Source organism: Marmota marmota, unplaced genomic scaffold (assembly GCF_001458135.2).
Source record: "Marmota marmota marmota unplaced genomic scaffold, marMar, whole genome shotgun sequence".
NCBI classification, from domain to species: Eukaryota; Metazoa; Chordata; class Mammalia; order Rodentia; family Sciuridae; genus Marmota; species Marmota marmota.
In genome coordinates, this window is record NW_025999853.1 from 11086851 (window position 1) to 11104634 (window position 17784).

The 17784-nt window shown below is 37.4% G+C and overlaps 1 protein-coding gene across 1 annotated transcript in view; it reads right to left on the minus strand.

Annotated features, from left to right (window-relative positions):
- The window catches only part of Slc17a8 (solute carrier family 17 member 8), a 48678-nt gene extending 41622 nt beyond the window's left edge, over positions 1–7056 (minus strand). Inside the window, exon 1 of the mRNA XM_048803263.1 lies at positions 5755–7056. Coding sequence (XP_048659220.1) covers positions 5755–5855 — 101 coding nt within the window. The 5' untranslated portion in view covers positions 5856–7056. The remainder of the gene's footprint in view (positions 1–5754) is intronic.
- Between the last annotated feature and the right edge of the window lie 10728 nt (positions 7057–17784).

The window sequence follows — 17784 nt, forward strand, 5'->3', positions numbered from 1 at the left end:
AAAAACAGGGTCACATTAGACAGAATGACAGAGATTAGCTTAAGTTTTAGAAGCTTAAAGGTTGCAAGAAGTGGTAGTCCTCATTATATTTCCATTTAATTCACCAGTCTGTCTCCTACAAAAAAAAATTTATCATGGCGGATGATAGTGGACTACCACAAACTTTGGTATATAGCTTGCCTCTCTAGATCTCGTGTAGTGCATTCTTTTCATATTCATTATAAAAGAGAATCAGAAGTTTATACCAGCATTATTATGAATAATGCTTATATATATTCATGGTATTGTTCTCTATTATAGTCAGAGAGATCTTCTGGACCTTTTACAGAACATCACACTGATCTATGGTGACCAACATGTTGTTTAGACCTCATAAGCAAAAAGTAACAAGTCTCTTGATGTCTCAGTAAAAAAACAAGTTCCAGAGGGAAGCCTAATGGTTTGGGTCATTTCCTCCAAAGTAAAGGAAAAGTTGGGTTTAGGGTTGTGGCCCAGAGGTAGAACCCTTGCCTAGCATGTGTGAGGCACTGGGTTCAATCCTCAGCACCACATAAAAATAAAGGTATTATGTCCGTCTATAACTAAAAATATATATATATAAAAATTTTTAAGAAATAAAGTAAAGGAAAAGTCACTGCACTTTGTACTTTCCACCACTAAGATGGAAGCATGATACTTGGTATACTTGAGTTTGGGAAGCAGTAAATTTAGAAATAACTAATTATTTCCAACATTTAGAAATAATATTGTAACCCATTTGTTCCATGACATTAAAGGCTGCTAGTTTTTATTAATGAGATCCAAAAGCAAGAAAGTGTTCCTGGCTGGGCACAGTGGCACAAGCCTATAATCCCAGCAGCTCGGGAGGCTGAGGCAGGAGGATCACAAGTTCAAAGTCAGTCTCAATAATAGCAAGGTACTAAGCAACTCAGTGAGACCCTGTCTCTAAATAAAATACAAAATAGGGCTGGGATGTGGCTCAGTGGTCACGTGTCCCTGAGTTCAATCCCCGGTACCCAAAAAAAAAGAAAGTGTTCCTCAGCATGTCCAGGCTGAAGTAAGAGCAATCTTGCCACTAGGGCCATGCTATCTAGCATACTTCTGGTATACAGGAATCTGTATAGGAAAAAACACCACTTGAGGTTTCTGGTAAAACCTAATAGAAGAAACATTGCATAAATTCTGGAACAAGGCCATGCCATCTATAGTAGAGCAATACCCAACATACAAAACATAACTCCTGGCATGTTACTGAACCCTGGTAAAGTTGGAGCATCTGACCATAGACTATCAAAAGATCATGTTGCCAAAACTACCTATCATGAGCTAGGTACCGTCAAACCTACCAAGTCATAATGCACATTACAAAATGGAAGTGGTACATCTGGGGTCAAACACAAGCAGGGCAATAGAGCATCACAAAGCCTACGTCAGAGGATATAGACTCCCAGGTGACCTTTAACTCTTGCACCAATGACTCTGTACCAATGACTCTCCATCAGTTCACACCTTTGACCAAATGACGAAGTGAAAAGAAAAAAAAACTGAGTGTGTTCACAGATGGTCAGTTTGGTAAGTCAGAACCAGTTAAAATGGACTGCTGCTGCATGAAAACCCCACTCAGGGGTAGCCTTTAAAGAAAGCCATAAAGGGACATCTTTCCAACAGGTAGAGTTTTGAGCAGTCACCTGACCATCTATTTTGTATGGAAAGGGAAACATTACAAGATAATTATAGGTGTGGATTCGTAGGCAGTGGTGATGGCTTAGCTGGCACGACAGAGTCTATAAAGGGTAATATTGGAAGACTGAGAAGGAGTTCTGGGGAAGAAACACGTGGATCAACCAGTAAGAATGGACATAAAGTGTGAGATCTTTAGGTTGCACAGCAACATAGGCCACACAGTGTCCACTTGAAAGAGATACTACACAACACATGGACAGGCTGACTTGGCCAGCTGAGGTTAGCCAATTCTGTCCTTAGCCACCCAGTGGCGACAGCAGCAGACTCAGCAATGAAGTAACCATGGTGTCAGAGATGAAGGCTATACACAGGTTCCCAGTCAGACACGGGTGTGGGGAGTTTCAATAAGAGTGAGGAAAAATGAGTACAAAGTGGAGTGAAGCAGGAAAAGACTGTCAGAGATGAAGTCAGAGACTTCTCAAAGTCCTACAGACCAGATAAAAGGACACTGGCTTTAAGTCAGAGTGAAGTGGGAAACCATGGGGAGGTTTTAACACACAACTGCTGAATGCGGAGGGCCAACACAATGTGAGGACTAGCTCCATCTCTTTAAAGGGAAGACCATCATACTTTAAAGAGATCAGACTCCATCTTGGCCTTCCTTGAGGAAAGGCTTCAATGGTAATGTTTCTTCAATTAGAAGAAAAGCCCACCAGGTTTAGCAGTGGCTGCTATAATGCAGTCCAAGTAACTCCCTGAACCTAAACAAGTAATTTAATCTCAAAATGGAAAGAGGAAAGACACTTGATTAGAGAGGTAGTATGATGGAAATGAAGAATACAGGCATAGATATTTGCAGCAATGTGGATGGAACTGGAAGACATTATAAATAAACGAACCAGGCACCAAAAGACGAATGCCACATGATGTCACTCATATGCAGAAGCTTGAAATTGATTTCACAGAAGTACAGGGGAGAACAATAGTCACTAGAAGCTAGGAAGGGAAGGGAAAGGGGAAATAGAGTTGGATAACCAGTACCAAAATACATTAGATAGGAGGAATCAATTCTAGTATTCTACAGCACAGTAGGGGGTCACAGTTTACAACAACTTAGTACATATTTATAAAGAATTAGAGGCGAGAGGGCTGGGGTTATGGCTCAGTGGTAGAGCACTTGCCTGGCACGTGTGAGGCACTGGGTTTGATCCTCAGCACCATACAAAAATAAATAAATAAAATGAAGGTATTGTGTCCATCTACAACAACAACAACAAATATATATATATATATATATATATATATATATATATATACACATATATATATGTATGTTTTTTTAAGAGCTAGAGGAGAGGAATTCAAAGACTCTAATACAAAGACATTAAAAATGTTTAAGGAGATGGAAATGCTAATTGTCCTGATTTCATCATTTAACATTGTATCAAATTATCACTCTATTCCATAAATATATGCAATTATTATTTGTCAATGAAAAATAAACTAAAAACAAAAATATGGGCATAGAACATCTGGTTTGAAACCCAGCTCTGCGGTTTACAAGCCCCGTGACCTTGCACAAGTTACTTAACCTCTCTGTATCTTGGTTTCCTCATCTATAAAATTATAATAGTCCTGTGTTCGTGGGTTTTTAACAGAATTAAATGGATTACAGTGTCTGTATTATGCTATGTTTTTGCCATTATTATTTTTCACACATAAGCAATCAAAATTTATCCATATTGTCATTGAAGTTGAACAAATCTGCAAGTCCATTTATGGGCATTCATTTCCAGGTTCAATGCCTTCTGTGTCATCTATGTATTCTAATACTACACTTTGGAATATTATCCTATACTTCTGAACTATTACTGGGCCTTTAGCTGATTCCTTGTTCAACTGCTTCTTATCAATGACTTTTCTCCAGGAAAGCTAACAATGCCTGACTGTAATCACCCCATACAAATCAGGAAACAGTTCTTTTTGGGTTTTTGTTGTTGTTGTTGTTGCTGATGTTGTTGTTGTTGGTGGTGGTGGTGGTGGTGGTGATTTGTTTGTTTTGAACATTGGATTCTGTCAACTGATCTTATGTGAAAATCAAAGAGGTAAAGTGGAAAATCCCACTTGGCAGGGCACTTTGCATGTAATTATCTTAAAGACTTAAAATTCACACCAAATGCAGGGTACAGCGAATTGTGGTGTTCTGCTAAAATACCACTAGAACTGAGGATCAACTTGGATGGTCAGTCAAGTAATGTCTAATTTTCCTTCCTCAGCTGATAATTTCTACCTAGAGATTACTGAAAGAAAAGATTCTGGTTCAGCTTTGTTTTTCTCTAAAGTCATTCCATAATTACTACAGCAACGACAATATCTAGCCTTCATTTAGTGTTCAGTGCCTTCTCTGCCTCAAGCATTTTGCTAGTCACTTCTTTTATTGTCCTGTGATGCAATTCAGAGGAAACTGCTCAAAGAGCCTAGACACATAGCTCGATTTTGGGCTGAGGTCACACAACTTGGAAATTACTAATTTTGTTATATCCCTAAGCAAATCTATTTGGTAAACAGAGATCTTGGTGTGTATTATCTAAACAAACATAGTAAAACCAGTGCTTAGGTAAATCTCCTATTTGAAAAAGCAATTAAACTTCAAAAAAACAATTAAACTGCAGTTTCAAAAGAAAATTACTAAATTTTTTTGTTTTGGGGGTTTGTTTGGCAAATCATGGTTTTTATTCCTGACTCTGCCAGATTCCTTTGTCATTGTTTGAATAAGCCAATTAAGCCATTGTGCCTTCTTTTTGCATTTCTAATCAAGTGAAAGCCACACAATAAGATGTTACCTGGGGAGTGTTCAACAGAAGGATAAAGCACTCTTTTAAAAAATGTTATTATAATCATCTTCTATATTTGATTGGTTTGTGGTGCAGTCACTGAGCGAGGTTTTCACCTCTATGTGATAATTCTGCGTAGCTGATCAAAGTCTTTTTGTTTTTAATTACTAAAGTCTAATGAACCCAATGTCATTCTCTTCTTACCAAAGCTCATCAAGAGTGATACAGTAAAATATTTAACTCCAACAGGAGCATGTATGTTATAAAACACAAAACATACAATCTCAGAAATAGGTTGCTGAGAAATAATCCTTTAAATGTAAAAGTTTTTAAATTTAAGAGAGAACATAGAAAAGTTAAAAGGAAATGCCCAGTGACATTTTCCTTCACCAGGATTAGAAATAATTACTCAAACACATAAAAAGCTTATAAAGGGTACTTCTCACATATACTTATATCAAAAAGATGAAGGAGTCATTCTACTTTACACATAAGGACTACTGATTAATTCATCTATAAAACCTGAGATGACATTTACTACATCTATAAAATTTAACAAATTAAAATGTCACATCAATTCACCCACTTATGGAAAATGCTCCTGCCAATAATAATATATTTTCCTTTAAAAATATTTACTTTGGGTATGGACTAAAATCTCATTCAGTTATATGATAGTACTGAACATTTCCCACTGCTACATGTAAGATCTTCTGCTTTAATGAATATTAAATCTTTTAAGTGACCTTCTTCAAACTACTGTGTAACTGTCTTTCTCTTTGAAAACTATACAATCAGGAACCACTTTACATATTTTCTATAATAAGCTAACAAAATTATAAATATTTAATTTTCATGTATAGTGAAAACCAAAGTGGAAAACAATGTATTTCAGCTCAAAGCATAATTTACAATTGTTATTACCACTGAATTAACACGAATATTGTCTCCCTAATTCAATGCCAAACATACCATATGTAACATTACCATTACCAGTAAGTGCTAATCCTGCTGGATAAACAATACTTGTCTTGATATTTCCTAATTCAACCCAATACTTTTCATGAATCTCCCACACTCCCTTTCTGGCACAGAATATTGATTCTAGAAGAGGGGTCCAGAAGCCATCAAATCTGACCCATCTCCTCCTCATTAAAATGTGGTTTATAAACATGATACAAAGTTGGCACTGTGATGCTACTCAGAAATAAACCTAAAGTTTACATTCAAACTTTACCTTTGTAAAATCCCCAGCGAATCTCCCACAGCATTCTTCACTCCTTCCTTTCCAGGTTTCAAAATTTTTTCTTTGAAGGTATCAAATACTTTAAAAGGCATTTTGAATTGCGGGGGCACCTATGAGCCGTTAATAATAGTCAGTCTCAGAAACTGTCATTCTTTCTCATTTCTAGCATACGGAGCACTGTTTCACTTGATGAACACCTGGAAGTCAGTTCTCATAGAGGGAACTACTTAAAATCAAAAAGAAGATGAAACCCAACCCAGATTCTCCGAGCAGAGACAACCCTCTCCTCTCCCTCCACAATTAAAAAAAAAAAAAAAAAAAAAAAAAAAAAGGAGGCCCAGGGGTTTCTAGCTGGGAATTCAGCCCCTTGCAAAAGCTACAAGCTCAGCAGCAGCCTGTGGCCGCTGTCTCAGGCAGCCACTCAAACTGAGCGCAGCCTCTCTCCCTCCCTGGCTGCAGCTGGAGAAGCTAACGTGGGCTCCAGCCTACAAGGGGTCCCCAGACGGGCAGCAGCATCTGTGGTTGGGCTCCGGCCCCTCCTGCTTCTCTCCAGCTTGCCTGTGGCTCTCTCCGAGTGATCCTTCCCCAGGTAATGCTATAGTAACCAGCACGACACCTGCCCCTCCGCCACCCAGGCTTATTAATGGGCTCTCAGCCAGAGCAGGCACCCACAGTGAAGTTTATGAAACATTTAAAAGTCCTCTGCTTTTCTGAAGTCTGGCACTGCAGACAGGCTCCCAGCCACCACTTCATGACTTTTATTCTCCTTGTGGGAGCTGTGAAACTGTTCTCAGCCGGGCACTAGCATGGATGTGGTCTCTGGAGGAGCACTTGCACTTGAGTAGAGTGAATGCAAACCCCAAGCCACAACCATCTAGGGGACATTTATTTGCTCCTCATTAACAGAGCAGATTCTCTCAAGGTGTGGCACACAGATGCCATTAGACCATGTGATTGAGAGATCTGAGATCTGCTTAGAATTAAGCATTGGCTCCTCATTGTCCTCCTTATAAATAAACCCTTCTCATAGCACCTAAGGCCCCTCCATGGAACCCTAAGCCTTTTTTCTTGTCCCTCTGCTCTCAGTAGCACAACTTCATTGAACTTAGCAAGTTCCCTGTTGCCTCTCAGGTTTCTTAAGCTATACCCCTGCCTTGGTGAACCCTCTTCCCCCTTCCCCTGGGTAGCCTCTGGAGATTTTCAAGTCTCACAGAAATATCGCTTCCTCTTCAAAGCCTCATAGACAAGGTGAGGTGTCCCTCCCCTGCACCTGCAAATCTCCTGTCCTTGGCTCTGGCAAGACCTGACTGGTAACCTATATAAATAGCTACTGGACTGGAGTTGAAATATCAGGTTGCTCCCACATATATGGGCTGTAGAGTGAAGGCTCCATCAATGATCCTGCCAGGAAGAAACAGCCTTTATCTAAGGAGCTCCAATGCTCCACCCCTGCCCCAATGAGAATCATGTGCTGTGCCTACTGAGCTCTTTCCATGGTCCAATATTAAAGGATTAACACAACCTTCTTATCGTTGATTTGTAGTCCATAACTTTTTATTTCCCTCAAATTAATTGACAAGAAACTGAGGCAAAGAGAAATTAGACTTGTCGGAGATCACACAACCAGGAAGTAGCAAGCCAGGTTTCAGATCTAAAACTCCCTGTTTTCTTTTTTTCTTTCTTTCTCTCACTCTTCCTCCCTCCCTCTCTCCTCCCTCCTTCTTACCTACCATCACTTTACTGAAGTATATTTTACATTTCATATAATTATTTCGAGCAGACAATTCAAATAATTTTTCATAAATTTACCAAGCTGTACAATCATAACCATGAAGCACTTTGAGAACATTTCTATCACCCTAATAAGATACTGTATATTCACCATCCATTCCATTTACTACCCCTTAACTTGCCCCAGGCAACCACTAATCTACTTTCTGTCTCGATAGATTTGCCTTTTCTGGCCATTTCATATAAATACTACTACGTAATATATGGTCTCTTGTAGCTGGCTTCTCTGATAACTTAATGAATTAAAACAAAAAGCTGTGGTGAACATTTGCATCCAAGTTTTTATGGGGACATATGCTTTCATTTCTCTTCGGGTAAATAGCTAGGATTGGAATTTCTGGATAATATTGTAAATATATATTTAACTTTTTAAGAAACTGCCAAATTATTTGCCAAAGTGGCTGCACTATTTTGCATTTCCACCAGCATGTATAAAGGTTCTCATTTCTCCACATCTTTGATGATATTTGTTTTCTGTCATTTTTAGTATACCCTTTCTAGTGGGTGTGATAATGACATCTCACTATGGTTTTAATTTGCATTTGCCTGATGACTACTTTGACTGTATTTCCATATGCTTACTAACCATCCAAATTTGTTGATGAAATTTTTATTCAAATATTTTGAACATTTTTAAATGGGTTTTCTCTGCTCATTATTGAGGTATATGATTATATATTCTGGATATAATTCATCAGATATGTGTTTTGCAAATATTTTCTCCCAGTCTGCTGTTTGTCTTCTCATTTTCTTCTGTTTTTAAGTGTAAAATTTTTGAATTTTGATGTCAAATTTACTCATTTCTTCCTTGATGAACTGTGTTTTTATTGTTATAATTAAAAACTCTTTATCTAACCTGATGCCTCAAAAGTTTTCTCCTAACTTTTATTGTTTTAGAACCTATATTTGCCTATAATTCATTTTCAGTTCATTTTTATGCATGGTGTGAGATAAAAGACTGTCTAAGTTCATCATGAAGATATCCAATTGTCCTATCATTGTTAAAAATGCTATTCTTTCTCCAATGAATTGCCTTGGCATCTTTGTCAAAAATCAATTGAACAAAAATATAAAGATTTATTTTTGGACTTTCAGTTCTGTTCCATTGATCTCTATGTCTATTATTATGACAGTATTATGCCATCTTGACTATAGCTTCATAGTAATTTTTAAAATTAGAAAATGAAAAGTCCTCTAACTTTGCTCTTTTTAAAAAACTGCTTTGGCTATTCTAGATCTTTTGCATTTTGCATAAAAATTTTAGGAATAATTTGTCAGTGTCTACACAAAATATCCCGTCAAGCCTTGTGCTCTTAAAATGATGCTTTTTTGGTCACCAATCTTGCCAACATAACTCTTTAAGACCTTAGGAAACCACATGTCAATCATTCCACCAAATCTTTACTTATCTCCAACAAGCTCACACATTTGTAGAAAGCAGATACAATCACAATAAAATACAATAAACACACCCTCTTGCTTAGAAAACATCCACTGATGGAGGTTTTAACCCATTCCTCAATTCCCAGATACATTCAGGTTCCTTATCTCTTACCACACATAATAGAAGCATTGCTAGGCAACAACCTCATCCATCTCTAAGGGTGAATGGTTGCTGAGAAAACTAAGCATTTCTACAGAATATATTGCTCATGAAACATACCTAGTGCTACAGTTTCTTGGTGATAGATGGTTGATAATAATCACTAAGATTTTTGGAGCACTTTCTAGGTACAACAAGTGCCATCATTATATCATCTACAGATAAGAAAACTGGGACCCAGAGAGGTTAAGTAAGCTCATAAGCTAAGAAACCTAACAGAGATGGCATATGGACCTAAGAAGTCTGACATCAGAATCTATACTCAACTTTTACACTACAGCTGCTGATGAAAGACCAGAAAATATAAAGTCAGTGCTATGGTTTGGATCTGGAATGTTCCCCCAATGGTCCATGTGGTAAAGGATTGCTTCCCAACTGGTGCTATTAGAAGGTGCTGGAGCCTTTAGGATGTCGGAGCTAAATGGGAGATCTTTAGGTGACTAGAGGGATGCCCTTGAAGGGGATTGTGGAACCCTGTTCTTTTCCTCTTTTCTTTCATTTCCCAGCCATGAGGCCAGTAGCTCTGCCCCTCTACATGTTCCCACAGGCCCATAGCAACTGGGCCAATTGATTACTGATGAAAATCTGGAAAACTATGAGCCAAAATAAACCTTATTTCTTTAAAAGCTGGTTATATTACATATTTGTTATAGTAATGGAAAGTTGACAAATACAATCAAACTTTACAGAACCAAGACTCGTTTCATTCATTGATCCTTTTTTTTTTTTTTCCCCCATTAGGTACTATGGATTGAATACAAAGGACATTTTACCAAGGAGCTACATCCTCAGATCTTTTTATTTTTTCATTCTGAGACAGGGTCCAAGTTGCCCAGGCTGGCCTGGAACTTGTAATCCTCCTGCCTCAGCCTCCCTAGTCACAGGGATTACAGGTGTGTGTAATACACCACTACTCCTGGCTCTTTTCTTGAAGTTCTACTAGATGCCAGGCCCTTTATAGGCAATGATGTTACAGGGTGAATTGCAATAAAAAAAGCAAAACAGAAAATAAATGAGTCGATCAGAGTGCAGTGGTACCCCTGTGGTGATATTATGATATAGGTGGCTATGGGAGTATAAGCAAGGATGCCAACTTAGCCTGCAGAAGGGAGTGGAAGAGGTTCTTCCAAGATGAGAAGGTAGGAGTGTAAGCTTTTGGGATAAGACAGAGTGAGACAAAAGAAAAACATGAGAAACAGACATGCTTAAGACAGCATGGCATCTGGGAACCTTGCTTGGTAGGTTGAAAACACTCCAGAGAACAGGCTGAAGTGATGACCTTGAATGTATAATCCAGTTGCAGGAAAACATTAAAACATGTGTGCTTCATCTCAAATATCAAATGTAGCAAGATGGAGGAAGTTATGTGTAGTGAAGAATTTACTGAGGACTCTGAAACAAAAAACTTGGTCCCTACTAAGAATGTGAAGACTTCATATACATTAGAAAAAAGTCCAGCCCCTGCTGTATATTTCATGGCTTCCCTACATTCTATACCAAAAGAAAGGAAGGAAGGAAGAAAGAAAGCAATCCATTTCCCTTAAAGAACATATACTAAGCCAGGCATAGGGGCACTTGACTATAATCCCAGTGACTTGGTAGGCTGAGGCAAGAGAATCCTGAGTTCGAGGCCAGCCTGAGCAATTTAGTGAAACCCTAAGCAATTTAGCGAGACCCTGTCTCAAAATAAAAAGTTAAAAAGGGCTGGGGATGTGGTTCAGTGATTAAGCGCCCCTGGGTTAAATCCCCAGTACCAAAAAAATTAAAAAGGAACATATACTAAGACATCTTCTGACGTCAGGGTATTTTCAGTGTCTCCATTCCCTCCCCTTTTACAATGACAGACCTCCAAAACTTCTGCATATATTATGTTTACCATCCCGCTTACCACTGTTGAATGAACCAGGGGTAGGCACTTGCACTACACTGATCAAGTCATTTAATTTTGGAATTGAAAGACTGCTAGTTAATCTTAAAGGACCCTGGAAGTATAATGGTGAGATGGCTACACTCACTTTATGGATTAGAGATGCAGAAGTCTTGGGTCTGTCAGAGTAAGAATGAAACAACCAAAGTTAAACAAGGTGTGGCGGGTGTTTCTAATGGCCTTCCATCTATCTAGACTCAGCTTAACTTCTGCCCTTATAAAAAAACTGCCCTAAGGGGCTGGGGTTGTGGCTCAGTGGTAGAGTGCTTGCCTGGGTACTGGGTTCAATTCTCAGCACTGCATATAAATAAATAAAGGTCCATTGACAACTAAAAGAAAAAAAAATTTTAAAGAAATCCCCCTAAGACAGTGTTTGCTCCTCACAAATATTGAATCATGGCTATTGCAATTTTTTAAAAACGTGAATCCTCTCCCTAATACTACAAAGGTGAGCCTGGCTGTTCAGCTCAATGATAGGTAGAATGCTAGGCTTCAAGAGTAAAACAAGTAGAACACAAAAGCTGGCCACAAGCCAAGTTGTTCCAACCTAGCTTAAAGAAGCAAACCAACAAATATCAACCTGAAGATATTTATTTGATAAAATAATCTCATCAAATCCAACAAAAATGTTAGATGGAGAATCTTAAACAGCATCAGAGCTAAGTTGAACCAAATTATTCATGTTTGGATAAGAAACTTCATTAAAAAAAAAAGTAACAAAGAGGACTAATCATCTTAAGATTTCTTCTCTCCTGAATTCTGTGGCAGTTTTTCTAGCCAACTCCATTCCCTCTCCCAACTCCATACCCCTCCTACTCATTCTTCCATAACACCCTGGGATGTTTTCTCTCTTATTCAGGACTTTTCCCAATTCTTTAAAATTTGTATATTGTTGATAACTATTATTACTACAAGCCAAATTGTATATAAAGCTTGACTTTTTCATGAACTCCCAATTCTGACAGTCTTTTATTAATAGTTAAACATATACAGAGTCTAACAACCTTGTGAAACAAATAAGCAGATAAAGAAACCACAATTCAAATTTTGCCCAAAGTCACATGGCTAGGAGAATTTGGAGAATTGGGATGTCCTAAAGCCCATACCTTGGGTTTGTTCCACCATGATAACAGTACATTGAGATCCTGTGAACCTACTGGGGTAGTATTGAGTGACTTTAACATAACTCAGGAAAGATATACTCACAATCCTAGTATCTCTAAAAACTTTACTGAGCACCTAACTATTGGTAAATTTGTTCTAGCTACCTTGGAAATTTTTAAAATAAAATAGCGTGCTGGTTTTCGAGATTACATACTAATATGTTTGCTTTCATTAAAATGTTCCACTGTATTTTAAGGCAAACTGGCAATAGAGTGAAGAGAAAGTAACATAAAATACTCATGTACTAGATCTTACAAGATTGCCACTTTCAACCCCAGACTGGGTAAGAAACCCCTTCTAAAGGGAGAATACTAGAAACCTTTATGCCATTCCATCCAACTTATTTATTTACTTATTTTTAAACTCAGGATGCTGAAGAGGACTGCTGGAGCCCAGAAATTCAAGCCAGCCTGAGCCACACAGCAAGACTCCTTGCAAGAAAGAAGGGGGTGGGGGAGAAAAAAGATCAAATAACTAAAATACCCAGGATGGAACCATTCATACATATCATAGAAGGCAAGAATTTACTTAGAACATGACTCCCTTATACTTACAAAGCACTTTTAGCTTCATTCTTCACTGTTCTTTAAGTCTTTTAATTCCATATGGAACTGGATTGGGAGGACTTCACTATTGAAAGTTAAATGTATGAAGATGACCACTGATGTTTTGAGTTGTCAGGCAGAGATGCAAGAAAAAAATCAATTGTCAATTTTTAAGACCATTTTTCTAGCTGTGAAGATAATGGAATTGTTTTTCATCAACATGTGTAACCTGTGCACTCTGAGTATATATTGGTTCCAATGCAGTCTGAATTCTCCCCTTGTGAGGACAATGGAGAAATATTTGCTCCCTTCATCCAGTATTTTTACAGCACAGAACATTTTAGGTTTGCTTTATACACCATGAATTGGAAAACAGAAAAGAAAATCCAAGGATACTTACATATTATCTAAGATAAAAATATATTAGAAAATTTGGTAATTTAGTAAATGCAGTTGTATCATACTGTGTACTACAGCTGTTCTAAATCAATGAAAACTGAAATATTGGGAAAAATCAAAATCAGAGGATATTTTGGAAGATTTTCTACCACTTCCACTCTTCTTGAAAGTACACCTGAAAGGAACCCTGAGTATCCTGGTCATTGCAACATGCACAGCACATAAAATATTTAGTGTGTCAAAAATCAAGACAAAACAAAAAACCTTCCAGAAGTATTTCTCTTGCAGTCCTAACATTTTACTGATTCAATACCACAAGTCAGATATCCTTATCAATATTTTCTTTTCAAAAAACACACCTATAAAAAATGACTACAACTATTACTTGGGAAATAGTGACATCTTCTGGTAGTTTATAGAATAAATATATTTAAGCCAAACATTTTCCCCCATAGAAACCAGCCACTATTCTAAAAGGATAGATTTATTCTATCCTTTATTGGGCCCATAAGCATGTTTTCTTAAAGTTCTGAAATAAAGTATAAATTTATTGAGCCCCTAAGCATGGATTCTTGAAGTTCTTAAATATTCAATAAACTATAAATGATTAGTGAACAATATTATAGCTCACTTATTTTGCTCCTTGCCTTCCTGTCATCCTTGATTCTAATAGAAAAATTTTAAGCAGATAACATTATTATTTCCAGTATTCTTGATCATCAAAAGTTATCTGAAGGGGCTGGGGTCATGGCTCAGTGGTAGCACACTTTCCTAGCATGCGTGAGGCACTGGGTTTGATTCTTAGCACCACATACAAATAAATAAAAAATAAAAGTCCATCAACAACTAAAAATATTTTTAAAAAAACATTATCTGAAGCAGTAGAAGACAGGAAATAATTAAAATCAGAGTTGGAAATAATGAAATTGAAACAAAAAAATTTCCAAAAAAATCAACAAAACAAAAAGTTCATTCTTTGAAAAAATAAACAAAATTGATGAACCCTTAGCCAAACTAATGAAGAAAAAGAGAGAGAAAACACAATTACTGAAATTTGTGATGAAAAAGGAAATATCATCATGGATACGACTGAAATAGATAAAAATCAGAAGCTACTTTGAAAATCTATACTCCAAAATACTTCTCCTAGCAATATGTGTGTGTGTGTACATATATATATATATGTGTGTGTGTGTGTGTATAAAGCCACTCCATCTAAAAATGGCTTAGTATTAAATTCAGAGTCTTATTAGTGAGGATGCAATGAGGAGACAAACCATAACAGCTATTTGAACAGAAAATACAGTAATTGCTAACCAGTAGAAGCTGGTTAACTATTTAAGGGATAAAAGAGGACTTGAAGCGGGTACAGAAAAAAAAAAAAAAGGCAGCTACTACCTCTAGGTTAAGGAAAGGTAAAAAAAAAAAAAGAAACGAACTAGAAACTCAACAGAGAGAGCTTCCTTCCCTACTCCACTCCCATAGTGAAAGTCAGATTCTTACGAAGGTGTGGTTTCCACAGGAACATGCAGTCTTCCAGTGAAGAAACTTACTACAGGGCACGAGCCACAGAGTGGCAGAGTTGCCAGCAAAACAACCCACTGGAGCTGCGCCTCTGTGGCAGGAAGGGAGGATGTAACTTGAGATGTAGCTGGAGCTCCTCTGCTTGGGCTAGGGGGCTCCTACAGTGAATAATAATGGAGACACAGAACCCAGAAATAAAGGCTCAGTTTGCTGCGACTGCTCTGCAGTGGCATTCCAGTGGCCTCTATTGATGAAGCCCAACCTTCTGCCAGCTAGTGAAGGAGGAGATCATAGAGTCCTGCTCCAGTAGCACAAAGCAGGGCAAAAAAAAAAAAAAAGAAGAGCTAGGAGAGAGTTGATTATTATCACTGATCACTCCTATAGCCACTCAACTTCTATATATACCCATATTATCCAATGCAATGCCTACTAACCATACATAGTTACTGAGATTTGAAATATGAATAGTCTGAATTAAAATATGCTAAGTATAAAATATAGGCTGGATCTCAAAGTACCAAAAAGGAATTACTTTATAAAAAAGTAAACAAACTCATTAATTTTTAGTATCAATCCCATGCAGAAATTATATTTTGGGTATATTAAAATTAATTTTAAGACTACCAAGGGAGGTCAAGCCCTGCAGCCCAGATCCACCCACACCTGCCTGTGCAGGTCCCAGGCTCACAGAAGGCCCAGTCCACCCCTCCCCCAGCAGGGCAGACACCCATCAGAGCCTAGCCTTGGGTACAGGACCACCCCTTCTGACCAACAGACTACCAAGAGAGGTCAAGCCCAGCGGCCCAGATCCATTCATGCTGACTTGCACAGGATCCAGGTCCAGGATGGAGTAGCATACATTGAGGGACACCAGCAGGGTCTGGAAGCCCAGCCTCAAGCTGAGGTACAGACAATCTGTACAGATACTACAAGAATATAGGGAAAAAAGTGTAATATCTCAGATCCACACTGTAAGAAAGGAAGATACATAGACAACATGAAAAAACAAGGGAGGAAAGTGCCCCAAACAAACCAGGACACTATAATAACAGAACCCATGGACAGCAAAGTTGATGAAATGTCAGGAGGAGTTCAGAAGGTTCATAATTAAAATGATCTGTGAATTAAATAAATAAAAATTGATCACTCCAACAATGAGATAAGAGAGCAAATACAGGTAGCAAAAGATTACTTCAAGAGAGAGATAGAGACTCTGAAAAAAAAAGTCAGAAATCCTTGAAATGAAGGATACAATAAATCAAATAAAAAACTCAATAGAAAGCATAACAAACAGACTATATTATTTGGATGAAAGAATGTCAGACAATGAAGACAAAGTACACAATCTGGAAAATAAAGTTGATAACACAGTGAAGATAGTTAGAAACCATGAACATAACATACAAGAATTATGGGACAGCATCAAAAGACCAAATCTAAGAGTTATTGGGATAGAGGAAGGCACAGAGTTTCAAACCAAAGGAATGCACAATCTCTTCAATGAGATAATATCAGAAAATTCTCCAAACATGAAGAATGAATTGGAAAACCAAATACAAGAGGCTTATAGGACACCAAATGTACAAAATTACAACAGATCTATACCAAGGCACCTTATAACTGAAATGCCTAGAATACAGAATAAGGATAGAATCTTAAAAGCCACAAGAGAGAGGAATCAGATCACATATAGGGGGAGACCAATTGGTATCTCAGCAGATTTTTCAACCCAGACCCTCAAAGCCAGGAGATGGTGGAACAACATATACCAAGCTCTGAAAGAAAATGGACACCAACCAAGAATCTTATACCCAGCAAAATTCAGCATTAGATTTGATGATGAAATAAAAACCTTCCATGATAAACAAAAGTTAAAAAAATTTACAACTAGAAAGCCTGTACTACAGAACATCCTCAGCAAAATATTCCAAGAAGAGAAAATGAAAAATAATGATGAAAATCAGCAGAGGGAGGGATTACACTAAAGGAAAATCTAATCAGAGGAGAAACCAAGTCACATTAAATACCAAAAATAAACAAAAATGGCTGGGAATACAAATCATGTCTCAATAATAACCCTGAATGTTAATGGCCTAAACTCAACAGATTAGATTAAAAAAAAAAAAAAAAAAGACCCAACAATATGCTGCCTCTATCTCATAGAAAAAGACATCCACAGACTGAAGGTGAAGGGTTGGGAAAAATTATACTACTCATAAGGACTGCAGAAGCAAGCAGGGGTTTCCATCCTCCTATCAAATAAAGTAGACTTCAAACCAAAGTCAATCAAAAAGGATAAAAAAAGACATTACATACTGCTCAAGGGAGCCATACACCAACAAGACTTAACAATAATAAATATGTATGCCCCAAACAATGGAGCTTCTAACGTTCATCAAACAAACTCTTCTCAAGTTCAAGATCAAACAGACCACAACACAATAATTTTGGGTGACTTTAACACACCTCTTTCATCATTAGATTCTTTGAAACAAAAGCTGAACAAAGAAACTATAGAACTCAATAATACAATCAGTAATTTAGACTTAACTGACGTATATAGACTATTTCATCCTTCAATGAGAGAATACACTTTCTTCTCAGCAGCACATGGATCCTTCTCTAAAATAGACCATATACTCTGCCACAAAGCAACTCTTAGCAAATATAAAAAAGCAGAGATACAACCCTGCCTTCTATCAGATCATAATGGAAGGAAATTAGAAATCAATGATAAAATAAGAAATAAAATCCACTCCAATACCTGGAGACCAAATAATATGCTACTGAATGAACAATGGTTGCAGAAGACATCAAGGAGAAGATTTAAAAAAATTTAGAGGTTAATGAGAACACAGACACAACATATCGAAATCTCTGGGACACTATGAAGGGTTCTAAAAGGAAAGTTCATTGCATGGACTTCATTCCTTAAAAGAAGAAAAAGTCAACAAATAAATGACTTAACATTACATCTCAAAGCCCTAGAAAAAGAAGAACAAATCAACACCAAAAGCAGTAGAAGACAGGAAATAATTAAAATCAGAGCTGAAATCAATGAAACTGAA